Raw genomic sequence first — 26,523 nt, forward strand, 5'->3', positions numbered from 1 at the left:
TGAAATCTGTCGCCCTAGTGTTTATTGGCAACCATTTCCTTACTGTTGCTTGCTTCGTACTTGAAGAATAATAAGAGCCAGTGTATATTTGTAAGTGAAATTTTTTTCTATGCGGCTTCAAACTGAGACATTTTCCCTATTCCTGTTTCCAGCTATTACCAATTTAGTTAGCTACGTCTGGTTTGGAGTAAACCTGGACAATTACGCGATCATGTACAGTAAGATTGTGATAACTGCCAGGTAAAACGCTGAGTCACTGCTACAGTGTGTTCTGAGTATTGGTTTCGAAAGTGCGCACAGTTCTCATTCTGTTGTTTAGCCCACATCTTTGTCATTTGTCAGTTTGCGTGACTTTGACTATGTAAAATTATGTTGCGACAACTTTATATTTTTAACTCTGAGAAAAAAGAAGTTTAGTTTCATTAATATGAACATTGAGACTGTGATAAAATTTGTTTTATATTGGAATCTTCGGAATACGTGCTTCAATAGCTGACGAACGAAATGTCCAAATAAGATCGACTACTAACCCAAAGTTCTGAACCCTGGTAACGTAGACAGTCGACTATAATCTCTTTTTCTACAGGTGGTGCTGGTTTTAGTGCTCTCTACCACACCGTTCAGAATCTCCTGATTTGTTTTCATAAAATATAAAAATAAACGAAAAATTAACATGAATGACAGACCCGGGTTCAAATATCTCCTCTGACTGAAGCAAATTTCTAAACTCATTACAATGGTTAGCTGGTTAGCTAAAATACAACATTTAAACTAGGGTATTGCTTTTGCATGTCAAATCTTTGCAGGAAACACATTATATTTCTGAAATAAAATACACCCACACATTAGACAGTTCCGCTTTAGGCATTTTCATTGTGTTTAACTACCTTGCTAACGAGACAGACCATAACGTTAGTACACATACAGCCACCTTTAAAATGGATTTCTAACATCTGCGTTGCGATTCGGTCTGGTTGGTAACATTACCAGTCGTATAGAAACTGCTGCAAGATAATGATTTCATGCCCGGTATGTCCATATTCTTTAACTCAAAAACGGTTCACATTCACTGCTGCCCCTGTACTGATCTACTTATTAAGTAGGCTACTGTAGCTTTAACCCTGCAACGCCACATTTCTAAATTCATGTTTGCTAGCCCTGTACATTTTCTACTGACAGACAAACAATTAGTAGGTTTGTCGTGTGCAATACCCCATAGAAAACACCTCAATTTAAAATATAGAATACACTTTCAGTATTTGACATGCATGGTAAAGGAAAATGTTAGTGATAGATGTTAGATGTCTCTAACATCTGCATTGCAATTCAGTCCGGTAGGTAACTTTAGGTAAAGAACAATTCACTTAATATTTGCACATTTATTGAATAACAAAACCACTTTTTTGTTAAATTTCTACCTACAATAGCATAAAACAACTTTTACTTAAAAAAATAATCTTATAATCTTTACTCAAAATAGCCTCATTTGGTTTAATTACAATTAAAAGTCAATCCAATCATTTTGCAGAGTGGGAGGTGGAGGGGTGGGAGGGTGGTGGAGGGGTAATTAAATTGAGTGAAATCTTACCTACCTTAAGTTTAAAAAAAAAAACTCAGGTAGCCTAATACCTTTAGCCTGTAGTGCAAGTAAAATAGTCACTAAGGAAATAAGGCAAAGCAGGAGGAGTTAGGCTTAGATGTATGGGGCCAAGTAAACATATTATGGCAAGAAGTTCATTCCCAGTGGGAAAATTGCAATGAAACAATTTCCGGGTGCAGCGTTTTGTACACACTCAGAAGGGTCCAGCTGATGGACAGTAATGTTAACAGAAGAAGACCAGGAAGAATAAATGCACATGTATTAACTGAATTCTTCTTTACCTAAGGTTAAAAAAAGAAAAGAAAAACCCTCACAGCTGTGCCCCTGAGATTTTTCCTCTTGCCATCCTAATCCAAATCAAGGTCAACTGGGCCTGCTCAGCATTTTTATACATGCCACACAGCATGATAGGATATTAATTGCTTAATTTTATCATGCAGTACACCTGTACGGAAGCATTTGCATTCATTATGTTTCTCCACTCATTTATTCAGATTTTTCCTTTAATTAGTCACCCGTTTATATATAGTCAATATAATACATTTCAATTTATTGAATTGCCTAATGTTGCAAAGTAGTTTTTTTAAATGTTGTTTTTTTCCCTCTGAGCTGAAATACCATCGCAATGCAAATACGAAGAGTAGGGAAGGTGGTCCTTAGCGTGGAGCAGTCAGAAGGTGTGGGAGCAAGAGTGCGTAGGAGCATTGGCAGAGAACAGGTACGTGTCCTGGAACATAGATGCTCAGAGACACAGAAGATTCATGTGCTATAGAGTGTGGAGTGGAGTGAAGTTCATGGGTAAATTACCTGAAAATCATTTCAAATTGAGATCTCAATTTGACTTTTTCCAAAACAGATTTCCATTCCGGTTAATTTAACAATTGCAGCAGTTTATTACACAATGAACTCACCTCGTCTGTTTTTTTGGGTCGGAATTGTTTGCTGATGTGAAAAAAACAACAACAGACCTAGGGTCAGGGCTGAGAACTGCTGTCTGTTTTCCTAAATCAGGTGGCCACAGGGATTGCATATATCATCATGGAGTGTGCACGGGATCAGCAAAGTCACCTGGCAAATTATACAATTTATGGTTAATTGTGACCCCCATAAAAACTATTCATTTTCTAAATGAAAATGGGAGCAAATGTGAACTTAGACAGACTGTTAAACAAAAAGTGGAGTGATTGTTTGTGCCAGTATCTGCCTGACGCACTGCATACAGACATATTCAATAAGTTCTGCAGTTGCAGCAATGCATCCATATACACACACATAATGGGCCTCATTCACAAAATGTGTGCCATCACATTTGATTGTAAACTGTGTACAACATTTCTAACAACATTTCGGCATTCATCATCTTTTTCTTACCTGTATTTGTTCGTGGCTGCTTCCTAATGCAAATCACATAAACAGGATTGCGCATAAAATTTACAAACAGTCAGCATTCATCATCTCATATGCCTGGGTTATGCACAAAAACAAAGGTCTACGCATGTGTCATGAATATAATATTGGTTTTTCCTAGGAACATTTTTAAGAACAAAAATTGGAATAATTTAAGTTTTGTGAATGAGGCCCAATGACAATAGACATTTACAAACAAAAAAAAAAACACTGTCTTACGAAACTGTCTTGCTTAATGAAGACCAAGAAAAATTCCTTTATAAAAACAGGATACCCCCAAAAACGGCCTAGGCAGAGGTATGTGCCATGGGCTGCTGCATAACGGAAATCAATAGAAACTGCTGAGGTCAATCGCAGCAAGCCTTCAGTTTTAAGTACACAGCAGCATATTAAAGCAGGCTTCCCATGTACCATCCTAGCATGGGGTTAGCTGCACAGAACGTTCAGGAAGGTCTTGATTTCAGAATGCAATTGGAGTTGTGCATCCCCAGCAAGTTTCCTGCTTAAGCAGAAATAAGTAATTATGTTTTCCCTACCACTGTGCACATTCTTGGAGATTTCTAGGTGTAGTGAAAGCAGAGAATGGAAAAGTTTTAATCTTTGATATGGCATTTTTTTAGAATTCCTGAAACACCTGTGAATTTCTTCTAAATTAACGAATTACAATCCTAAATGCCATATTCATAACATCATGATTTGTTGATTAAGGAAAGGATTTGCAATTTGTAACATGCAAGTTTTTATGCAGTAGGTATAGTCCAATACTATAAAAATGTGCTATTGTCATGTGTATGGTTCCAATAACCATGCAGAATGCAGCACATGACAGTTTGGGAACATTGCTGTCAATCTTCATTAAGTGGAAAGTGACGTGGATGACTGGCACAATAACATTAATAATGTGATAAAGTACAGTAATGGTGAGGACTGCTTTGGAAAAACTGCTGAACCTCATGATGACTTATGTGAAAACAATGTCCAATCTCTCTTTGATTGCAGCTGAGAAATTTAGACCCATTTTTGTTGTTAGATGAGTTTAAAGTCATCAAGCCAGGAGGATTTCCTGACCACCCACACAGAGGCTTTGAAACCGTAAGTATTTATAGTTTAATTTACTTTTTATTACACATCCTCACTTGTGTTATTGGATTACATATAAATCAACCGTGAGGTATGAGATATTCAATATGAACAATACTGTTGCACCCAACTGAAAACACTGACTGACTGACAGACAGAATAACCAGAATTACCGATAGAGAATTTTTGACATTAAACAATGTAGTTACCGTTACAGTAAGATACTGTATGGTACAGTAAGAGTTAACAACTGCAGTTATTATGATCTGAGGAACATAAACATACTATATACTGCAGTCTAGGGATGGGTGACAGTTTGTGTTGTATATGTTAACAAATTTGTCTCGTAATGGCTGTACATTGGAGGTGATGAGAGCAATGTCCTCTGGGAAACTAGGTATGGGTTTGTTTGTCCTAATGATTATTTATGAGGTATGGCCAAGGACAAAGAACACCTAAAATGGATTAAACTGAGCATTGGTGTGGATCTCTAAGACTACAAAAACTAAAATAGCAAAAATGTAATTATGAGCAGAATATTGTACAGATTCAGTCTACAAATGAATCTTTACAACATAATACCACCAAAGTGTCAGTAAGATTGTGTTGTACATATTGTATGTGTAAGTATTGCCATTTATTAAATTCCCTATTATATAAATGGATGGTCATATTTCACAGATTAGATTTGTGTTTTGTGTATATGAATTTTATTAGTATTAATATTAATTAATATTAATGCAATATTCCTGGCAAACCTGAAACACCTCTATCTACAAAAATGGCATACATGAAGAGCGAGTCACACCATAATAGGGTTCCTCTATAAAAGAGACCTCAGTCTCAATAGGCCGTCCCTCCATAAATAAATATAAAATCAGTTTAAAATTGTGTGAAACACAATTAATGGTTGATGAATGTTCCGTTTGTCCATTATTGTTCGGGAAGGTTTCGCTCCAATGTCGCTGGTGTACTGTAGGTGTCTTTTGTGTGTCTTCACTAAAACCGTGTATTTCATCTTCAGTTGATTGTCAATAGTAACTGAATGTAGCAGATCTCCCAGGTTGCATGTCATGGCTTGTTTGCTCAAGGTCGCATGGCTCTGAGATCGCAGGCTGTCCTCAGCTGGAGCTCAGGAAGCCTCTGAGAGACATCTGTTAACCTTGGACCCCTGGCACTCTCCATCCTGTCCTGCCCTGGGATAGAGAGATACATTCACACAGTCTTGGTGACCCTTGTGTCACAGCAGTTATGACAGTTATAAACCATATTGAAAGAAACACTATGGCATATTCAAGTGACTCAGTCATTTGCCTCTTGCCTCTGTTGAAGCATTCAGAACTCAAGGTGACTAGTAAGATGACATTCAAAGATATATCATAACCTTGTACGTCAGTCAGTCCCCTCCTGGCTTGTTTATATGGTATCTCTGAATTCAGTGTTGGAACAAAGAAACTGGAAACACAATGGTATCTTTCAGTGCGCCAGCAGGTTATTTTCCTAAGGGTGAACATCTGTGAAAGTTTACCCAGATGTGTCACTGAATATCTGCAGAATTGTTGGAACATTGATTCATTTGTTTTATCCAGTTTTGCTGGATAAAAACTTCAAAGGGTCTTTGAGCAGCCTTACGTGTTTAGATTGCAAAGCAAAGTCTTACTGAAGCTGCACAGGGATTGTGCTTCTGCTGCCCAGGAAGCGTCCATTCCAGCAAAAACTGTCATAGACCGTTTATCTGATGGGCTTATGTATATACATGCGCAGTATCATTTGAACTGAAAGATTTCAGCCTTATTTTAGAATTACTGTACCCTTTCTATCTCACAATCAACATGCATAAATACACACGCATAAGTAAATAATTCATTAAAATGGTAAATGGACTGCATTTATATAGCGCTTTTATCCAAAACGCCTTACAATTGATGCCTCTCATTCACCCATTCACACACACACTCACACACCAACAGTGAAAGGCTGCCATGCAAGATACCAATCAGCAATTAGGGATTAGGTGTCTTGCTCAGCAACACTTCGACACGCCCAGGGCCGGGGGATCGAACCGGCAACCCTCCGACTGTCAGACATGTCGCCCCCAGTATGCACAGGAGAATTCAGTGGTGACCTATAAATTCTGACTTTTAACCAATTAAATGATAACACCAGGAATTTTCATTTTTTTAGTATCGTCAACATATCCTATGAAAATACCAAAACCAAAAATGTTTCTGTCTAATTATCTGAACTTTTGGACATTTTTGGCAATGAGGAAGGCCATTCATTTCAGTTGTGCGCTAGAGTGATTGAGTACAGCTCAGGAATACATATTTTAATTTTCAGAAAATTCCACCTATTATCATGAAAAACATGGGCAGTGTATTTTTTTTATCAGATTTAATTCAAAATGGAGCAAATTGTTCATTTTTATGGGCACTATTTTCAGTATTTTGGTGCCGTGTCACAATCAAAAGCAATCGTTATGAAGGCAAGGTTCTTTGTAATGGTCAATTATGCTGACCAAAGCAACAGTGTGTCTCTTTGACTTGTTTTAATGCTTTTTAGACAACAATGGAGTTCTATGACTTACGTTATATCGGCATTGCCTAGATAGACAATAGACACCTAACCCCTAACTGCTCTGGCGAATGAGAGGCATCAATTGTAAAGCGCTTTGGATAAAAGTGCTATATAAATGCAGTCCATTTACCAATACAGTTGAGGCAAAAAGTTTACATACACCTAGGCTAAAGACATTCAAACTCAATTTTTCACAACTCCACACATTTCATGTTACGATACATTTCCTTTGTTAAGTCAATTAGGGTATATCTACTTTATTTCCATAAGAGATCATTTAAAAATAATAGCTAAGAGACAGATTTATTTCAGTTTTTATATACTATATCAGATTTTCAGTGAGTCAAAAGTTTACATACACTTTGTTAGTATTTGGTGGCATTGCCCTTAGATCGCTTAACTTGAATCAAACGCTTGGGTTAGCCTTCAACAAGCTTATCACAATACTTTGCCAGAATTTGTGCCCCACGGAACTGGTGTAACTCAGTCAGGTTTGTGAGCCTCCTTGCTCGGACACAATTTTTTCAGTTCAGTGTGCAGATTTTCTATGGAATTCAGGTCAGGGCTTTGTGATGGCCACACCAATACTTTCACTTTGTTGTCTTTAAGCCATTTTGTTACAACTTTAGGGGGTATGCTTAGGATCATTGTCCGGCTGGAATACCCAGTTGCGACTAAGTTTTAACTTTCCAGTAATCAGATCATCAAAGCATAATTAAGGAGTAGGCCTACTTCAGTTTCTGCGTAACCATTATATTCCTTGGAGGGGGCATCAATACCAACATTATATCATCTGTCTGTGCTTGCGTGTCTATGATTGCATTCAACTGTCTGTCTTATTTTGTTGTACATGTATTTGCATTGACACTACAGTTACACTGGTGTTTGCATTTGTATTCACACTCATACTGGTACTTGCATGGACACCCTCATTCACATTTGCTATGCCACTCACACTCACTGGCATTGGCAATCGCATAGACCAGTGGTTCTCAACTCGGGCCAGAAAGGGCCGGTGTGGGTGCAGGATTTTGTTCCAACCAAGCAGTTACACACCTACTCTACTAATCAACATTTGGAGTCTTTACTAAGGACCTTAATTAGTAGAATCATATGTGTAACTGCTTGGTTGGAACAAAATCCTGCACCCACACCGGCCCTTTCTGGCCCGAGTTGAGAACCACTGGCATAGACACTCGTATTTGCACTCATGCTCAGACAGCGACTAGCCATGTAGTTTCCAGCAAAACCACAAGGTGGCAGTCTATCCTTAAGAAAGAGATGACTTACCTTGCCTTCTATGAACTAGCCTACCGTCTGGCTATTTATAGTGATCAATGTAGTATAACTAGATGCTGTATGAAGTAAACCAATATTAGCTGGATTGTTGTTTGTTAATCTAGCTGTCAAATTTATGTCCTGCTATTTAACTGGCTAGCTCTTTCATATGTTTTTTTAGGTAGGTTTACGTGGTTAGTTCTAATCAAAAAAGTTGTTTGTGTTTAAGTGAACAAATTCCTCAAGGAATGAGAGAGATGAGATGAGAGCGGTCATCCAAACATTTATCATCCACATTTTCGTCAAGAAGGAGAATATCACAGGTTTTTTGCCAGTTGTGCAATTTCACCTTTGAAAATTCTGAAGTCATCTATGAAAACCTTGCAAGAGTCCATCATTTTCTCAGAAGCAGAGCAGGAGGCATTAGTAAATGGAAGCTTTATGTTGTCAATCAGAAAATGCATGGACAAAAGATGATAGATTAAACCATGCAGGTTAATATTATTCCTCAATTTTTATAATTATTATATTTCTGCAGTCCTCTGCCAAGCAGGATATTCTTTTGCTGCTTTGGCCTTTTCCCAGCTTATAGATCACCATTCTGTAGTTTTTGATGGAAAATGCATGATGATTCACTCTCTGAGGGCTGTTCAGTCTAATGGCTATTCATACTCTAAAGTAGGCAATACTCCAAATGGCAAAAAAATGTGCTAACCTTCGAAAACGAACCACCGGAGCTGAACACTGTAGTCTGTATGCTCAAAAGTTTCAGAACAAACTCTGTGTTCTTTGTTTTATGTCACTCCTCGCTACTGAGCAGTGGTGCCAGATTTTAAACATGTACCCACCCAGTCAGAGCAGCAAACCTGCCCAAAACCTGCCACAAAATTGCATTATTCATTTTTTGTATTTTTAAAACATACATACACACACACAAGATCAAGACCAGGGACAGCAAACACTCGTGAACGTACTCGGTAACGCACACAAACAGCAAGTTCTGTTTCAGCACTATAGTTCATAGAAACATAGGCTGCTCGTTTCTAGCCCATTACAAAGTTCTCAAACTTTGTAGCCTAAACCAAAGACGGGCAGTGAACAACACCTAGGCTTTTCATCTTTTCCATGCGCAATAGGCATAGGAAAATAAAGTTGAACTCTACCCCCGGCTGGTCAACTGTGATGCAACCAACCATGTGACATTTGGATGGACCAATTGCAGACTAATGGCTATTCACTTCAGTGCTAATGTGAATGTGAATAGAAAAATGAGTGCGTACCAATACTTGTGTGACCAGTTAAGACACAAAAACACAGTCACATTCACCTAAGCTCACATGGATATGATGTAATATTGGCACTGAAGACACCACAAGCTTTCCTACATTTTCAAAATAACGATTTGTCTTTAAAATGCAGGTTACGTACCTTTTACAAGGATGTTCAGCCCATGAAGACTTCTGTGGCCACAGTGGAAAACTTCATCCTGGAGATCTGCAGGTGAAAAGTATTACCTGCCTTGAGATATTTGCCACAGTGGTAGTATATAGCATCAATAGATCTTTGCTTTTTGAAAGTTTAATGTGGAATCGTATGGACACCTCCTCAATGTACTGCCATTATTATAAAGGACACACTGCACACACACAGCTGGAAATTCCTTAGTGAAGTGAAGGAGCCTTACTTAAGAATTCTAAACTTTTCAGAGACTGTACTCCAGCTAATCAGAAGCCACTGGCCTTAATTAACCCTGAAGTGTACAATACAAAGCTCAGTTTACAGGGTAGTGGAACAGGGGATAATAAAATCGGGTACTGATTGGCTCTGTCCTTCATACTGACTGACTGATTCTGTGTCCTTCATACGATTGCCACACCTGCAGTATGCTTTTCTGAACTCTATCATTACAGAGGGAATTTTCCCACACTTGGGTGGGAAAGTGTCATTTTAAACCCTCTTGTGGATACTTTCTTTGGGGGGGAAATAGGCTCATATTGGTCCTTGATGCCTTTGGGAATAAATGAGAATGAGTTGATTCATATATGAACTGCACATGGATTGATGGCCTTCCAAAAACCTAAGCAAGTTTGAACAAAAAATTTTGGGGAGCTCCCTTGCTCACCGCTCCTCTGTGTTTTTCAGTGGATGACAGCGGGCCGGGGGGTGGTCCATGCAGAAATGCCTGTGTCTGATGAGCCCATGCATGGCATACAGCTGTGGGTGAACCTGAGGGCATCAGAGAAGTTGGTGGAGCCCCAGTACCAGGAACTGAAGAGCCAGGAGGTCCCCAAACCCAGCCGGAGTGGAGTCACTGTGGCTGTCATTTCCGGCGAAGCTCTGGGAGTGAAGGTGCGAAGTTAGCAGGCCCAAAGGGAATGTTCTTAGCCAAGTCTTGCACTGCTGCTCATATAAAGTGGATGCACTCACATTCTCTTTGGTTGTAAGTCACTCTGTATAAGATTATCTATCGAATGAATGCAATCTCTAAATGCAAGACACCAATTCACTTTTTCTATCTGCTCTGCAGTCCTCCTGCCAACCACAGGCATTGTGTTGGAGTAGGGCACTACACGTGTAGCTTGTGTAGACAGACTGCCAGCAAATTTGGACCAGAGGGGTTGCTTGTATGCAGGGAGAAATGTACTGTAACAAGTACATACAGACGGGTGACAAATTAAAGGGAAAAAAAAGGAAAAAACAAAGGAAACCTAAAGTGTCTTAGTAAGGTGTTGGGCCATCACAAGCTGCCAGAACAGCTCCAATGCACCATGACATAGATTCTACAAGTCTCTGGAACTGTACTGGAGATCAAACACCAGTCTTCCAAAAGATATTCCCTCATTTGGTGTTTTGAAGATGGTAATGGAGAGCGCTGTCTAACACATCGGTTCAAGATCTACCATTGGTGTTCAGTTGGGTTGAAATCTGGTGACTGCAAAGGTTATAGCATAGCAATGGGGCATTGTCATCCTGGAAGAAACCACTCCCATCAGGATAAAAATGAGGCATCATAGGATAAAGGTGATCACTCAGAATAACTTTGCATTGATTTGCAGTGACCCTTCCCACTAAGGGGACAAGTGGACCAAAACCATGCCAGGAAAATGCCCCTCAGAGTATAACAGAGCCACCAGACCCCCTCACTGTAGGGGTCAAGCATTCAGGCCTGTACTGTTCTTTTGGTGCAAGCCACACATGCACCTGCCCACCAGAATATGGTGAAGGATGAATCAATTGATCATATCCTGACCATATCACTTCATTCCACATCTTTGAAGACCACTGCCTATGGTTTTTGCACCACTGAACTCTCAACGTGCTTTCATCTTTGTAATGAGGGGTTACACACTGCAATTCTACTATACTGGCCCTCTCTATGTAGTTGTCAACAGACTGTTCTTGCTGACAGTCTTATCACGTCCTGCACTGACATTCTCAGTCACCTGAGGAAGAGTTGCTCTTCTGTTTTTCCTTACATATCACACTAATGCACAAGCATCATGGTTATTGAATGTGCACTTTTGACCACAATTTAATATAATTGCCATATAATTTGCTTATGTCTTTCTCATAGATCTAAATGCAGATGTCATTTTATTCACTATTCCTATTGAAACACGAGCTAGTCTTTGTGACTGAAGCTTCTGCCATGCATGCCTCAATAATGAACCCTCTTTTGAAGTCACTTACATCTTTTCCTTTTGCCATTTTGATTCAAAATTGAGGTCAACTGCTCAAAATTTTTATACATACCACAGGGCATGATAGGATGTTAATTGCTTAATAGTATCATGCAGTACACCTGAAAGGAAGCATCAGCATTCATCATTTTTCTCAAATCATTTATTCAGGTTTTTCTTGACTTTGTCTCCCGTCTGTACGTGTCACAGTTCTACACTTCTCAGTGTATTGCTTATTTCTTTTTTAGAGGAATAAAAGAAATGTTGTCCCTGACAACTAAGTGGATTCATACCATATTAAAGCTTTGGTCTGACTTGAAAAAATAACACTAAGAGAACTTTTTGACCCTTGAATGCAACAGGATTAAGCAGCCTTGAGAAATACCTACGCAAGGCTCTATTTTCCTTATAACAAGAGGAAAGTATTCACTTTTGTCTGTGTCTCAGTGGTTGGACAGTGGTTAGATGGTGTATAGACAGTGTCCTTCTATAGTTTCTTCCTATCTACTGTAATGCAGTAATGTGGCCTGTGGGTTCCCAGGGAAGAGGGAATGCAAGAAGCCAAGGACAACATTATTTGCCCCTCAGTGTCATGCGATTGGCTCAGCAGTCAGAACACCAGGATTTTGCAATTTAGAATTACAGCAGCCTGCTAGCAGCCACTCAAGATACAGATCAGCTGTCAAAAGAAAACTAAATACACTACAGGGTCAAACGTATGTGGATACCTGACATCCAACATCTCATCCAAAATTACGGGCATTAATATGGAGTTGGTCCACCTTTTGCTACTATAACTATAACTCCACTCTTCTGGGAAAACTTTATACTAAATGTTGGAGCATTCCCGCAGGGATTTGCTTCCATTCAGCCAGAACAGCATCAGTGAAGTCGGACACTGATTGGGCGATTAGGTCTGGCTCGCAATTGGCTTTCCAATTGATCTCAAAGGTGTTGGATGGGGTAGAGGTCCAGGCTCTGTGCAGGCCAGTCAAGTTCTTCCACGCCGTTCTCGGCTAAACCACTTCTATAGGGACCTCATTGTGTGCCCAAGGGCATTGTCATGCTGAAACAGTAAAGGGCAAAACTGTTGGAGTAGCACAGATTTGTCTAGAATGTGATATAATGCAGTAGCATTAAGATTTACCTTCACTGGAACTAAAGGCTTTATCCCAAACCATGAAAAACAGCACCGGACCAAGGGGTGTCCGGACACTTTTGGTCATATAGTGTAGTTGGTAAATGGTCCCGTTGCTAGTGGATCACAGAGTCGAGTTACATAACCCTGGTCGACAACTGTTGCCAATGGCAGGCAAATATGTGCTTGCTTGCTGGGTAGTAATTCACCTTTATAGCAGTTGACTTTTTTAGTTTATGTGTGACCTGAGGAAGATGAAGTACTGGTACGGCAATGTTAATGTAGCATGCGGTCATTGTGCAAGGAATCAAACCCGCAGCCGGGTTAATAAGTGACTTTTATCGAGAGTAGGGATTCTGCTGACTGCTTCTGTTCGCACCACCACATCCTTTCTTCCCTGACTTTTATTTGTGTTTGTAAAATTTTATACAGAAGTGCATGTGGAGTCGTTTACTGAGCGTAATTGATAGCAGCTTCAAATAAAAATCCCTTGCATGGAAAAAAGCATTGGCTTTGTTTTCCATAGCTAAATGTTTTCTTTCAATTGTTCAAGTAAAACCACTGTGGTCACTGTTCTGAGGGCTGAAAGTGGGTCATATTAATGCTCAAGTGGATTTTATTTGTCTTCTACTTCACAGGCCAGTGAATCTTATTAAGTGTGTTGCAGATTGTTTATATGGGAAAGCTTGTGCAGTGAGAGGCCTATACAGTTTTTTCATTTGCAGTGTCACAGATATCAAATGTGACACGCCCGCATATACGCACACATGCATACACACATATTAAGTGCTAAATTTGTAACTTTGCTGTTGAAGTGATTGTTTTTGTCAGTAAGCTTGTCATACATCAGCTGAGCTGCAGAAGGAGGGATTATTTAAGCAGTACAGCAGGAGAGCCAGTGGTCCAGGATCAAGACAACCTGTTTTATGAAGAGCCAGTGTTATGCTGATAACAAGAATAGTAAAATGACGTAGGCCCAGTGTACTATTGACAAGCCTCTTTTCTGGGCTCTTGTATCAGCAGAGCAGAATCACAGGGATTCCCTGTGATCATTTGTCTTCACCACATTATTGTAATCTGCAGTAATCGTCATTAAGGTATATACTCTATGCCTGCCACATGCTGTACAAACTCAAATTTCTGTCATGAAGAGGTTATTGTGTGTTAATATATAACATATATATGGCCAAATACTCATATCCTGTCAGTATTATTTTTTTAATTTATTGAGCTGTCACTGTTTTCTATCTGCTGATGTTTCACAAAGTTGATTGCATTACAAATTTCTATTTTGATTCATTGTGCTATACCCGTCACTTTTGTAATGAACTTTGTGCATTGTACAACCCCAATTCCAAAAAAGTTGGGATGGTAAATGAAATGCAAATAAAAACAGAAATTTAAATTTACTTTGACTTGTATTCAAACAAAAACAGTATAAAACCAAGGTATTTCATGTTTTACCTAATCAACTGTTTTTGTTTGAATACAAGTCAAAGTAAATTTACAAATTACTGCTTTCTGTTTTTATTTGCATTTCATGTATCATCCCAACTTTTTTGGAATTGGGGTTGTACTTTCGACATTTATAGGTACAGAACTTTATAGGTTAGTTCAAGGGTCACAAATTTAAATACAAGATCAGCAACAAACAGTGATGTTTGAGGTAAATTAAGAATATTTTGGGGTTTTTTACCACTTATTTTCATGGACAAATTAAGGTAGACACTGCATGTCTGGTTTTTCCCAGAACAGTCTTTAAGGCTCCTTTGTTTCACTGTCTGAAAACAAGACCCACAGGCTGACATGTGATTCTACCACATAAATGAGACTCACACAAGTATCAGGCAGGATCAGAAAATTTAGAACAGATTTTGTTTGGACAGACTCATTACATTTCAGATGCAAATGTGGCTTCCTGGTGGGGTTATGCTGGGACAATTGAATGTTCATGCTGTTTAGAGGGGTTATTGTTGGTCAGACGGTGTACTCCCATTTTGCTAGAGTGATCGCTCAGCCAACAAATTTCCCTGGAAACATTCAGTAACATTGCAAGTACATTTTCCTCCCAGCTGCAAGGAATGTGTGCTCCCCAGGCCTCCTGTCAAAGGCACAATAAAAATATCTGTCTTATAGAAAACGACATGAGGGAGGTTGTTATCCCGTTAGGTAACATGCCATTTAAATACAATGTGCATTTGCTTATTTCTTTCCTTTTAGTCAAACATCTACACAAGAACTCCAACAATCTACCTTGATTTTAAACTGGAGCAAGGAGCAAAGCACATTCAACCAGTTCCTTTGGGTAAGAAGGAGAAGATGCACCTTGTCTTCTGGATTATCTCTTAACTGTCATAAAATGTGCATATAAGGGATGTCACCATCCATCAACTGATATAGCTAGAGCAAACTTTGGTCCTATCTGCTCCTATCTGGTCCTATTGATCATATTATTTTTTACCCGTGATGTTTAATGATTGTCTGTAATTGATGAGACTATTGTATTTATAACTGTACTGTTACCCACATTATTATTATTATTATTATTATTATTATTATTATTATTTGCCCAGGGACCACAGATGAAATGTAGACATTAGTATGAAATATTTGCATTAAAGCATTGAAATGATGTTTTTTAAATCAGATTCAACAAGGGGGCTCTTGTCTGGCATATGAGTTTCCTTGACCTAGCTTTTGCATGTTTTACAAATTTTACATAAATTTTGAGTATGCTTTCGTTCTATTGTTTTTGGGCTTTCCTTTAAATATGGGGTTTTATTATTGGTTGTATTGTTATTGTAAAGCTCTTTGAACCTGTTGACCTTAGTGTTTTAAATGCATATCATTTTAGTTTTTAGTGTTTTCGGACTGATTTTTCTGTTTTGCATTTGATTTATTTTTTCTGATACTGGAAATTATTTTCATTTTCATTTTTATAGGATGGACCACAATCATGTACACGCTCTCAGGATCTGTTCATGTTGGTAAGTCAAGCTTCCATTTTTACTTGTTCTGAAATAAACATTAGTCATGCAATCAAACAGTTATCAGCACTGTTAAATAAAATGTTTTTAATAAATCTGGCATCTACGAAATTTTAGTGGGTGAAAAGGCTGTACTATTAAATATGATATAATACGGCACCTCTATGAAATGGCACTTCAGTCATGTAATATTTGCAGGTATTAATTTTTTGTTTGTTTCTTTCTAAGGCCCTGATGATGAGGAGAAAATAATAGAACCGCATCACACAGTGGTTTTTAATGATGGAGACCATGTGAAATTTGAAAATAAGGTACTGTTCAGCTGATACTGGAATGGTAGAAATAGCTTCCACTTTGTAGCATGTTGACAGGGCATACCACATATCTGTACAGCACAAAGCCAGTTTTCAGTTCCCCACAGAAATATGAGAAAAAGAGATTCTCAAACAGGTCAAATGGTGTAAACAATGTTTAATCCCGATTGTTTCCAGAAGATTGTTTCCAGAATTATCCATAGCCTTGATCAAGATCATCTAAGGAGTCTGTTTAAAATAAACAATACAGGCAGTGTGCTAACTGATATACCTGTTCTACACCTTTGCAAGTTGGAATATTGTTTTCCTGCCAACTACGTATTTACAAATCCTACAGCATCCATAGAATAAGAACTGTTTTCTTTTTTCATAGACATCTGAGGTATCCCACTTTGTCCTGATTGCTGGAGAGCCAATCAATGAGCCAGTTTTTCGACATGGTAGGACTGCATCCAAAGGCAAAGTGACTGACTTTGTTATAAAAAAATGTATTTAGAAATATTACTAATAAATCAGAAAAGGTAACATTGGGTGTCTCTGGAAAACCTACTGTATATATGTATCTTATATGTATACATTATAAAACAGGAAGGGCAAAATCTTAATAGCCATGGTATAATAACCGTATATCATGTGGCTATGATTACATTACATTTATTTGGCAGATGCTTTTATCCAAATCGGCATACAATAAGTGCATACCGAAGGTCATTGGAACAACGGCAAAACGTAGGTCCGATAAGGTACTGTACTCATTATGTAACAGTTATCTATAGCCATGAACACATTAAATCCAGTTCACACAGTAAGCATAGGCTAGGTCAGAAAGTTACAGCTGAGGCCAGAAGTTTACATACTAGGCTAAAGACATTCAAACTCAATTTTTCACAACTCCACAGATTTCATGTTACCATGCGTTTCCTGTGTTAAGTCAGTTAGGCTATCTACTTTATTTCCATCAGAGGTAATTTCAAAATAATAGCTAAGAGACAGATTTATTTCAGCTTTTATGTAATATATCAGATTTTCAGCAGGTCAGAAGTTTACATACACTTTGTTAGTATTTGGTGCCTTTTAATTGCTTAACTTGAATCAAACGCTTGGGTTAGCCTTCCACAAGCTTCTCACAATACTTTGCCGGAATTTTTGCCCATTCCGCCCGACAGAACTGGTGTAACTCAGTCAGGTTTGTGGGCCTCCTTGATCGGCCACGGGTTTTTAGTTCAGTCCTCAAATTTTCTATGGGATTCAGGTCAGGGCTTTGTGATGACCACTCCAATACTTTCACTTTGTTGCCTTTAAGCCATTTTGTTACAACTTTGGAGATATGCTTAGGATCATTGTCCAGCTGGAAGACCCAGTTGCGACCAAGTTTGCACTTTCTAGCTGATGTCTTGAGGTGTTGCTTCAGTAAATAATCCTCCTTCCTCATGATGGCATCTATTTTCTGAAGTGTACCAGTCCCTTTTCCAGAAAAACACCCCCACAACATGATGCTGCCACCCCCATGCTTCACAGTTGGGATGATGTTCTTCGGATTAAATGCCTCACCCTTTATCCTCCATACGCAGCGCTGATCATTTTGGCCAAACAGAACACTCATCCAAAAGGCTAGGTCTTTGTCCTGGGGATCAACCGGCAAACTTCATTCTGGCTTTTTTATCCTGGTCTTGTAGTACGGGCTTCTTCCTTCCTTTCAGGCCATGGCGATGTAAGATTTTCTGAATGGTGGATGTAGATACTTTGTTACCTGATGCTTCCAACTCCTTCACCAGTTACTTTGTGGTTGTCTTGGGGTTCATTTGAACCTTTCGGGCCAAAGTTTGTTCAGCCCTGGGATATAATTTGTGCCTCCTTCCTGAACGATGCAGTGTCTGTGATTTTTATATTGCATACAATTGTTGGGACAGATGCTTGTGGTACCTTCAGTTGTTTGGAAATTGCTCCTAAGGAGGTACCGGACTTGTGGAGGTCCACAATTTTTTTTCAGAGGTCTTGGCTGAGTTTCTTGGATTTTCCTATGGTATCAAGGGCAAAAAGACAGTGGCTCTAAATGTATGCCCTTAAATACAGCCACAGGTGCCCCATGAACTCCTAATTATGACAGTTGGCCTATCAGAAGCTTCTAAAAAGTCATTACATCAATTTCTGGAATCTTCCAGACTGTTTAAAGAGACAGTCAACATGGTGTATGTAAACTTTTGACCCACTGTCGTTCCAATACTGGGGAGCTTGTGTAGAGAAGCTCTGTGATTGGGACGACCAAAAACCATTCACCCGGATGGCAGGGAGTGCAAGTCGCCCTGCTGCAGCAGAGCGGAGTGGTTGAGCAGGCATGTAGGATTGAATCATGTTCTGTAGGTTGGCGGGGGCTGTCTGGTTAGCTGCAGTGTAGGAGAGGGTCAGGACTTTGAACCTGACCCTGGTGGCGACCGGTAGCCAGTGGAGGGATCTCAGCAGGGGCGTGACATGTGAGAACTTAGGAAGGTTTTAGACAAGTCGGGCAGCAGCATGATGTCTACTGCTTCTTTGCAGCTCTATTTCAATCACTCCAAGGCTAAGCAGTCATTCAAGTCGAAATAAAAAAACCCTTTCACAAAATGGAAACATTTCAAACTATCTGATGTGGGTCTTGAGGCGAGAGACATTATGTCCGTAAGCGGGCACAGGTGTGAGAGCTCTCTCCAGTTCTATTGAAACTCGGGGACTGGAGAAGGTCGAGCAGAATCCTCACCACGCTGAGCAATGCGCCTCCTCCACCAAATAAATTGAGTAGACCTACACGATGTGATCCCACTGATAGCCACTGTTAGCCAGCAGCCATACCACCATGCACTCTGCTCCTGCCGACTGGCTGAAGCTAAGCAGGTGTGGGCTTGGTTAGTACTTGGATGGGAGACCACCAGGAATACTGAGTTGCTGCTGGAAGTGGTGTTGGTGGGCCAGCAGGGGGCAATCTTCCCTCTGGTCAAATAAACCCCAATGCCTCAGTGCAGTGACGGGGACACTGTGCTGTAGGAGATGCTGTCTTTCGGATGAGACATTAAACCGAGGTCCTGACTCACTGTGGTCATTAAAGATCCCATGACACTATTTGCAAAGAGTAGGGGGTTTCCTGGTGTCCTGGCTAAAATCCCGGATCTGTCTCTCGCAAAAACTTGCCACCTAATCATCCCCTGATTTAATTGGCTAATAAAATGTTCTCTCCCTGCAGTAGAGCTGCTCAGTGGCCAACAATAGAGGACTGTGGTTGTACTGGGCAGCTCCCGGGTGTGAACTTGTATGAGTGTGAAGCAGGGCGTTCCTGCGAAAGAGCATCCGTGCTCAGCGAACCTACCCTGGGTAAATAAAGGTTAAATTTTAAAAAATGATGTTGGACAGTTTTTCAGTGGTTGCACAATTAATGGGAACATAGAAATAAACATCATTATGGCATAAACTCTTGTTAGCTCACTAATGCTAGCAAGCTTGGCAGAACCAGAGTTTACTAACATTGCATAGCAACCGCATGACACTATGTGCGGGCAGCCGGGAGCTACTTTCTTGTAAATTACTCTTGTAACGAAATTGTTGATCAAAACTATTTTAATTGGATTGTGTCTATAATATCTATATTATCATAGTTGGTAACCGTGTCATGAAAGTAACTCAGTCCAAGCCATGGTATATTGTGATTATATCACCTGTCTGTTGTGAGTTATTGCTTAATTATTGCAGGGCTGGACGTGTGATGTTGGACTAATTTGTTTATTTATTTATACATTTATTTTATTTTATTTTATTTTGTGCCATGGCAGTTACATAGTCTGACTCTCTGCTCAGTCCTTTGCATTCTGTACCCATATTTATTGCCCAGGTTGTCACTAAAAAAATGAATGACTTCTCATTTGACCTGGTTAAGGGTTGAAATTTAAATAGATAACAGTTGTTCTGTTTGGCATAATCTCTTAATCCTAATGTGGCTCAGCCATGTGATGGGCCAGTGGAGCCAGTTCTGTTACCATTTTGGACTGCTGATCTTGAATTTATCCCAAAATATGACTCTGATTCTGCTAATTTGCAGCAGCATAATACATTAGGCCTCTGAAAAACTGATAAAAACTAAGTAATATTATAGTAATATAGTAATATTCACCAGGTGCTGAACCAGTGCATGCTGTATAGTTGTGTATAGTTTGCAAATGAACCTTTGCCTGTTTGTTTTTGCCTGTAACTGGCAGCCAAAGGCAATGTATAAGTAGGAGGCACCAATGCGCAGCTAGCTGGGGAGTCCAGACAAGTCAGTCGTCAAAAATGACTCTACAAATTACATATTCTAAGATAACATAAATCCTTAGATATTAGAAAGCACACTCATCCTGTCTCTATACATGGTTACAAAAGACGAGGGTAAGCATGATTTTTTTAAAGACACTTTAGAGGTGTGCCTATAGTACAATTCGTAATTCACTCACCTGAAAGCTAAAACTGGTGTTAAAATAGTATGTATATGAAGATGTCACGGTATATTAGTTAATGTTAGCCAGCTGGTGGTATAGGCTACTTTACAACTCAGTAACAATCCATGTAACATTGTAACGATTACTTGGCATGCTAATCATTTTATCAGTAACATCAACAAGACCAATACTGTAGCTAGGTAGCTATATCCGTGTATTTATTATCTGTCTATTAAGTCTTTGCAGAAGCCCTGACAAAAACCACTTCCGTTCATTTATAATTTGTTAGCGGCAAACTAAATTGAGTGTTAATCGAAAAACGCCTGCTTTGAGAACCAAATCCCACAAATACATACCTTGCTGAATGCAGCAGGATCGTGATACAGTATGTACGAGCATTTGCTCCATGTGTTAAATGAGGAAAAAAGTAGACCCATTTCATAGTATTTCGTGTTCTTATGAATTATTCTTGCTACTGATACATTTTTTTTCATTAACTTTAAAAAAAAAATTAAATTAGAATGTTTGCTGTGTCAACATGCAGATTAATTCAGATTAATGTTTCTCTTTCCTCAAGGTCCTTTTGTTATGAACACAGAAGATGAAATCAACCAAGCAATCAATGACTATAGATCTGGGACCAATGGATTTGAGAGGGCCAAGACATGGCAATCCACCATTCGCTATTCCTGAATGCCCAGGAAGTTACGAATGTATGAGAAGACTTATATTGCTTGCCTATACATTCTATATTGCTGCAAGAATTATTTTTCATTTTCTGGTTGTTGGAACAAGCTGTGGTGTGAAATAAGGTTATTGATCTTAAGTTTAATGCTAATTTCTATTTAATACCAACTTTCTGTTGTCTCTTCTTGATGAGTGCACTGTTAATAGAAGGTAACCGTGTAGGTAACAGTGTAATGATGTAAAAATTTATTCCAGTATTTTTATATTTTATTGGGCAGTCATACGGGTAATCCTGAAATTATTTAATTGTATCTATAGGAATGCTGTAATTGCATCATAAAGAGAATGTGAGTTATATGTTTTATTGTTTACAATTTGGATTTAAATTGGAACTGAAATTGTGAAAATCATGAAGTCATCTGAGGAGGAGGCATTATCATGTCTATATCATGTCTATGTTAACATTTTCACATTCTAGAAACAGTTGAATTTTGAAGAATAGCTTTTATCAAACAAATCAAATGCTGCAAAGTGATGACCATCAGTGTTTAGCTACAAATATTCTTGAAAATCATCACCACATCCAATCACTGTAAAATTTAGCTTTAAAACAAAGTTCATTTGAAAAAAATATTAATTTTAACTTTGATTTTGAATGAAAGAAGCAACTGCTGTTTTTATCCAAAGATAATTTGCAAGATAAATAATTTTAAAAGGACTAGTATTCATTTTAAATGTTTAATTGTATCCTGTAGTGTAATGTGTAATATCTCACAATGACACAGATATATGCAAACCATTGGTTACAGCACCACCACTTCCGCAGTCTGAGTTGTACAATCAGAGTAGTTCGCTCTTCTTTGGTCAGTGACGCAGTTCTCTTGAGCATGAGCTGTCAATTGAAGCAGTGGTGAGGCCCATCTCATATTTCTAGCTCATTTCAGACAAAAAAGAATGATGCCTTGCTCTACCAATCAGAAGTGCTCTCCTCCCCTCCCAGTCTTGTCCAGGCAATCAGCTTGGGTGGGATTGGAGCCAGAATAAAAAAGCTATTTGATCCCTCTCTGAGGTCTGGCTCACATTTAAAACATATGCTCCTCTGCAAGTCCATACAAGCTGGGTACAACTAACACTGGGAACACAGCGATAAAGAGACAGCTAATCAAACCCTGAGAGGGAAGAAGCTTGGTCCTAACACTGCCAGGACCATGAAGGATGGGAACTGACCGAGGAGTAGGTCTCGTGTCCTTGGCTTTGGCCCACAAAGCTGTCCCCATTTTGCACTGTATAAACAACGGAACTTTACTTGGGTAGGGACATGGATGAGTTATTTACTGTAGGTTTGTTTTGGGCTTCCCACTTCCTCATTCAGCTGTCCTGAGGAGCGCCTGTGGACACTGGTGTTGGCAGCACCTCAGGCAGTCCACTTCAGCTACGCTCTCTGGTTATTTCTGGGTTATTGTGCGCACTCTGCACCGGGTTGTGCTCCAGGACAGGATCCCCTTACCCTCTGTTCATGCGCAGATTTGTAAGAGCGCCTCTGCGTCTGCATCGGAGCCTTGGTTTGCATCTCCTGCTGAGCGAAGCCACGCCTCTCCGACTGATCCCAGTACAGGACGCTTCCAGGAGACCGCAGCAGTGATGAAGACACGCTCTCTCATGGTGGTGCAACTGCTGGTGGCTTACTGCGCAAAGCTGCTGGCGCAGGAGGACCGCGGCTCTCACAGAGTAAGAGATCGCGCTCGCATGCCTGGCTTCACTCGACCCTGACCACTTTATAGCAACTTACACTGTTAAACGTGTTTGAGTCTCTCTGTCTTAGATACTAGGATTATATATTTCAGCTCTGTTATCAGACTAGGAATCTGCTATATTTGTTTGCTAATTAGAGGAATTACAGAAAACAGAATTATCCCACAATGAAATATGTGTTTTTGTTTTGCATTTTGTATAGAGTAATGTCTTTTTTTGTAAATCATGTTGTAGTCTTAAATATTAGGAGGATATATTTCAGAAACCGTAAAAGACTATTTCAGTTACATTTCAGACTAGAAATGTGATATACTGTATGTCTGATAATAGAAGAAACGGCATTGAGTCAGAATGAAAAACTTGACCATATCTGAAATTAAACTGATCCTCACAGCAGTCCGAAGTATCCTGTGGCTTAAAGGCATTTAACTATCACTTGACAATATCATAACGATGAAATCTCATAGAAAGCAGTACGCATAATGTTTCAAAAGTTTCTATTTGAATTCCTGTTATTGTTTTCTCTTTCCTTCATGTCACCTGCGGTCTGTGTGTATCTAGTATAATTGGTGGCAGTAAAATTGTGCCTTAAGCAGCTAAAGGGAATATCATAAGCTGTTTATGATGTGGAAATACTCAAGTTAAATTTATGTTGGTACTTAAATACCAATGAGTAAAATACCACCAGGTTCAGATTTTAGTTCCACAGGTCAGGAATATTTGAGGAAATAAATAAGTGGCAGCAGGATTTCCCCTGTGAATTTGTCACAGATATTAGTGGTTAAATAATTCAGCCTCTGTCAGCTTTTGTGTTGTTGCTGTTTCTTATGTAATTGTTGCAAATTAATTAAAAAAGAAAGCACACTTTGGAGCTGGTTCCCAGAAAATATGACATCTTAGGGTTTCTGTTAATAGAGCATAATGCAGCAGAGCTCAGCGAGGCCGTGAGTGAATGTGCGTGAGAGCGCCCTGAGGTAGCGGAGCTTTTGAAGTTCATACACATCCAGTCCCTCCCCTCCCCTCCCCTCCCCCCACCCATTCGCCTGTGGCCCCTGCTTCTCATTAGCTCCTGGTTTTTCCCTGCCTTAAATTGCAATTGGAAAACTCCCTGACTCCCCCCCCTCCCTTTTCTGCTGCCTTTGTCTGGTTTAAGTGGAAGCAGCCCGTCTCAGCCTTAAACATGCTGAATGGATCAAAGTGCTCGTGTTGCGACACGGGCTGAGGGGAAATCGCCCAAACAGAGCTGTGCGTCAGCGGCCCAGTTTTCATATCGCATGACAGCCCTTCCTGTCCCAGGCTTCGGCAGTTTGACTTTTCCATCCTTTCTGTGGGTTTCCCATCTCGTAAAACGATGGCTGGATTCACCTCTGCTCTCCTTTCCTCTTTCTTTCTTTCTCTTGTTCTTTCTTTTAACCTACAACCTTTGCAGTTACTGTCAATCAAACAAATGGTTAAACGAAACAAATATTTTAAAATCGGATCCAAAGTGCAATGCAGTAAATAGCTTGTGATGCTATTTGGTTAATATTAATAAAACACCCAGAATGTCTGGTAATTTGCATCCAAGTTTTGTGGAAGGCATGGCTCTGCTTATTTGAGAGATACAAACAAGGCCACTATTTGTATAGTTTCTTTTACTTTAGTGATGAAGGAACTTAATCAGCATGGCATGTTTTACAAGCTCAAAAAGTGTTGAGAAGCTGCCCAGCCAGAGCACCTTTGCCTGATTGGCTGACACTGCCAAGGGCAGTAAATCTAGAAAAAGAAAGAGAGCAGCACACTTTCCCCAGCCCTTCCTGTGCCGGCTCTCCCAGCATTAGCCCGAGACGGCTCTCCACAGTAGCTCATTGTGGGAAAAAAATGAAAGGTGCTCTGGTCTGAACATGTTCACGGCGCAGCTGTGTCACGGCGCAGTGCTGCAGTTGTAAAACCTTGCGCAGTGGACCACAGCAGGGTTCCTCTGTGAGGGCTTTCCCATTCCTGACCCGCCCCGGCGTGTTGTGCCCTCGGGCGTAGCTGGACAGGTGGCTGGAGGAAGCCCCGCCGTCAGCAGGCAACTTCCTGGGCCCAGCTGTTCCCCGTGGGCCCGCTGCAGGGTGGGAGACCACCATCGTGGGGCTGCCCAACTCACAAACGAACGCAACCACAAGACACGTGGGCGGATGCAACAAAGTGGGTATCATGTTTTGACATGAGCTGGGGGGAAATTGCCCAAACAGAGCTATTATTTTATTTATTTTAATTATTTTAATTTTCTTATATTATATTATTGCTATAAAACTACTAGATAATTGCTTGATAATTGATACTCTTATGTTCTCTGAAGCGCTTTGTGATGCATCCTATGTTCATAAGGTTCTATACAAATAAAGTTATTATTATTATTCCAATGAGATGTCGAAATTTCCACCTGTGATCTCCTGAGACAGAGCTCTCATCTTTTTGTATTATTGTTTTCTGGCATGGGTAATTTGTGATGGTCCTTGACATCAGGTCCGCCCACAAACAGCTGTAAGTCATCAGTGGTTCGCTGATTATTCCTCCATTAACACTGGTGTTCCAGGCAGTCTGGCTGTAAATCCAGTGGGCTTTCATACATTATACAACTCTCCTAATCCAGGACCAAATTCAAGGCCTATATTTTTGTATTTCAGGTTGAAGAAGTAGAACTGATTTGGAGAGGAACAATAACATTGTACAGCATACTTTACCCTCCAAATATTCTGTACAGAAGCTGATTTTGGGTTGAAGCATTTATAACCCTTTCAACAATTATATATTTCAACAACTTATTTTCTCTTCTGGAATTTTCTTTGATTGTGGTATAGTGGAACTTTATTGTGACTACTTTGATGGTAAGGTTCAGAATTATTGAGGTTCAGATTCAACAGGGTTGGCTGCAATCAAGCCTGGCCATGTTCAGTCAGCTGAATTCAATTATCAATTAAATTTGCTTAATTGGTTCATTGAGTAACAAGGAGGGAAGTTACGTTTTCACATGGGGATTGATGACAGTTTTCATTATATGAACTCATTTAAAAAGTGTGTTTTCTGTTTCCTCAGGTTCCTTTTGTCTAATATTATATTTTGCCGAACGATCTGAAACCATTCAGTGTGACAAATATGCAAGCATAGAAGAAATTACTTTTTCACAGAGATTCAAGGATAATGCCACTCACAAATTCTTTTTTCAATGCAGTTGAACCTGTTAATATATCCATCCATTATCGATACCCGCTTACCCTGGTCAGTTTCACGGGGGTGATGGAGCCTATCCCAGCGTGCATTAGGCGAGAGGCAGGAATACACCCTGGACAGGCTGCCAATCTATCGCAGGGAACACACACCATTCACTCCCCATTCACTCATACACTCATACCTATGGGCAATTTTAGAGTCTCCAATCGGCCTTCCTGCATGTCTTTGGACTGTGGGAGGAAACTGGAGTACCCGGAGGAAACCCACGCAGACACGGGGAGAACATGCAAACTCCCTTGTTAATATATGATTGACTCATTTTTATGAATATAGTTAATCTTTAGAAAGAGTATGAATAATTTTGGAAGGCACTGTAGGTGTTTTTC

General features: G+C 39.7%; 2 protein-coding genes across 9 annotated transcripts in view; both read left to right on the forward strand.

The window, feature by feature from the left end:
• Positions 1-24,786, forward strand: pir (pirin). 8 transcript variants are annotated; one of them, XM_064327103.1, is made up of 10 exons: positions 1-90; positions 2,210-2,318; positions 4,007-4,099; positions 9,362-9,442; positions 10,085-10,291; positions 14,981-15,065; positions 15,703-15,747; positions 15,976-16,058; positions 16,435-16,501; positions 21,078-21,905. In XM_064327103.1, exons 2-10 carry the CDS (start codon positions 2,226-2,228, stop codon positions 21,191-21,193), a joined length of 870 nt encoding a protein of 289 aa, XP_064183173.1. In that variant the 5' UTR covers positions 1-90; positions 2,210-2,225; the 3' UTR covers positions 21,194-21,905. The 8 variants fall into 8 exon arrangements, 6 of the variants coding, with proteins under 6 accessions (XP_064183173.1, XP_064183175.1, XP_064183178.1 ...); XM_064327105.1 differs by lacking the exon at positions 1-90 and adding an exon at positions 99-240; XM_064327106.1 differs by lacking the exon at positions 1-90 and adding an exon at positions 22,712-24,786 and having other exon boundaries at positions 1,563-2,318; positions 21,078-21,213.
• Positions 22,804-26,523, forward strand: part of vegfd (vascular endothelial growth factor D) — a 14,366-nt gene continuing 10,646 nt past the window's right edge. Inside the window, exon 1 of the mRNA XM_064327102.1 lies at positions 22,804-22,915. Within this exon, the coding sequence (XP_064183172.1) occupies positions 22,829-22,915 (87 nt within the window). The 5' untranslated portion in view covers positions 22,804-22,828. The remainder of the gene's footprint in view (positions 22,916-26,523) is intronic.

Source organism: Anguilla rostrata, chromosome 3 (genome assembly GCF_018555375.3).
Source record: "Anguilla rostrata isolate EN2019 chromosome 3, ASM1855537v3, whole genome shotgun sequence".
NCBI lineage: Eukaryota > Metazoa > Chordata > Actinopteri > Anguilliformes > Anguillidae > Anguilla > Anguilla rostrata.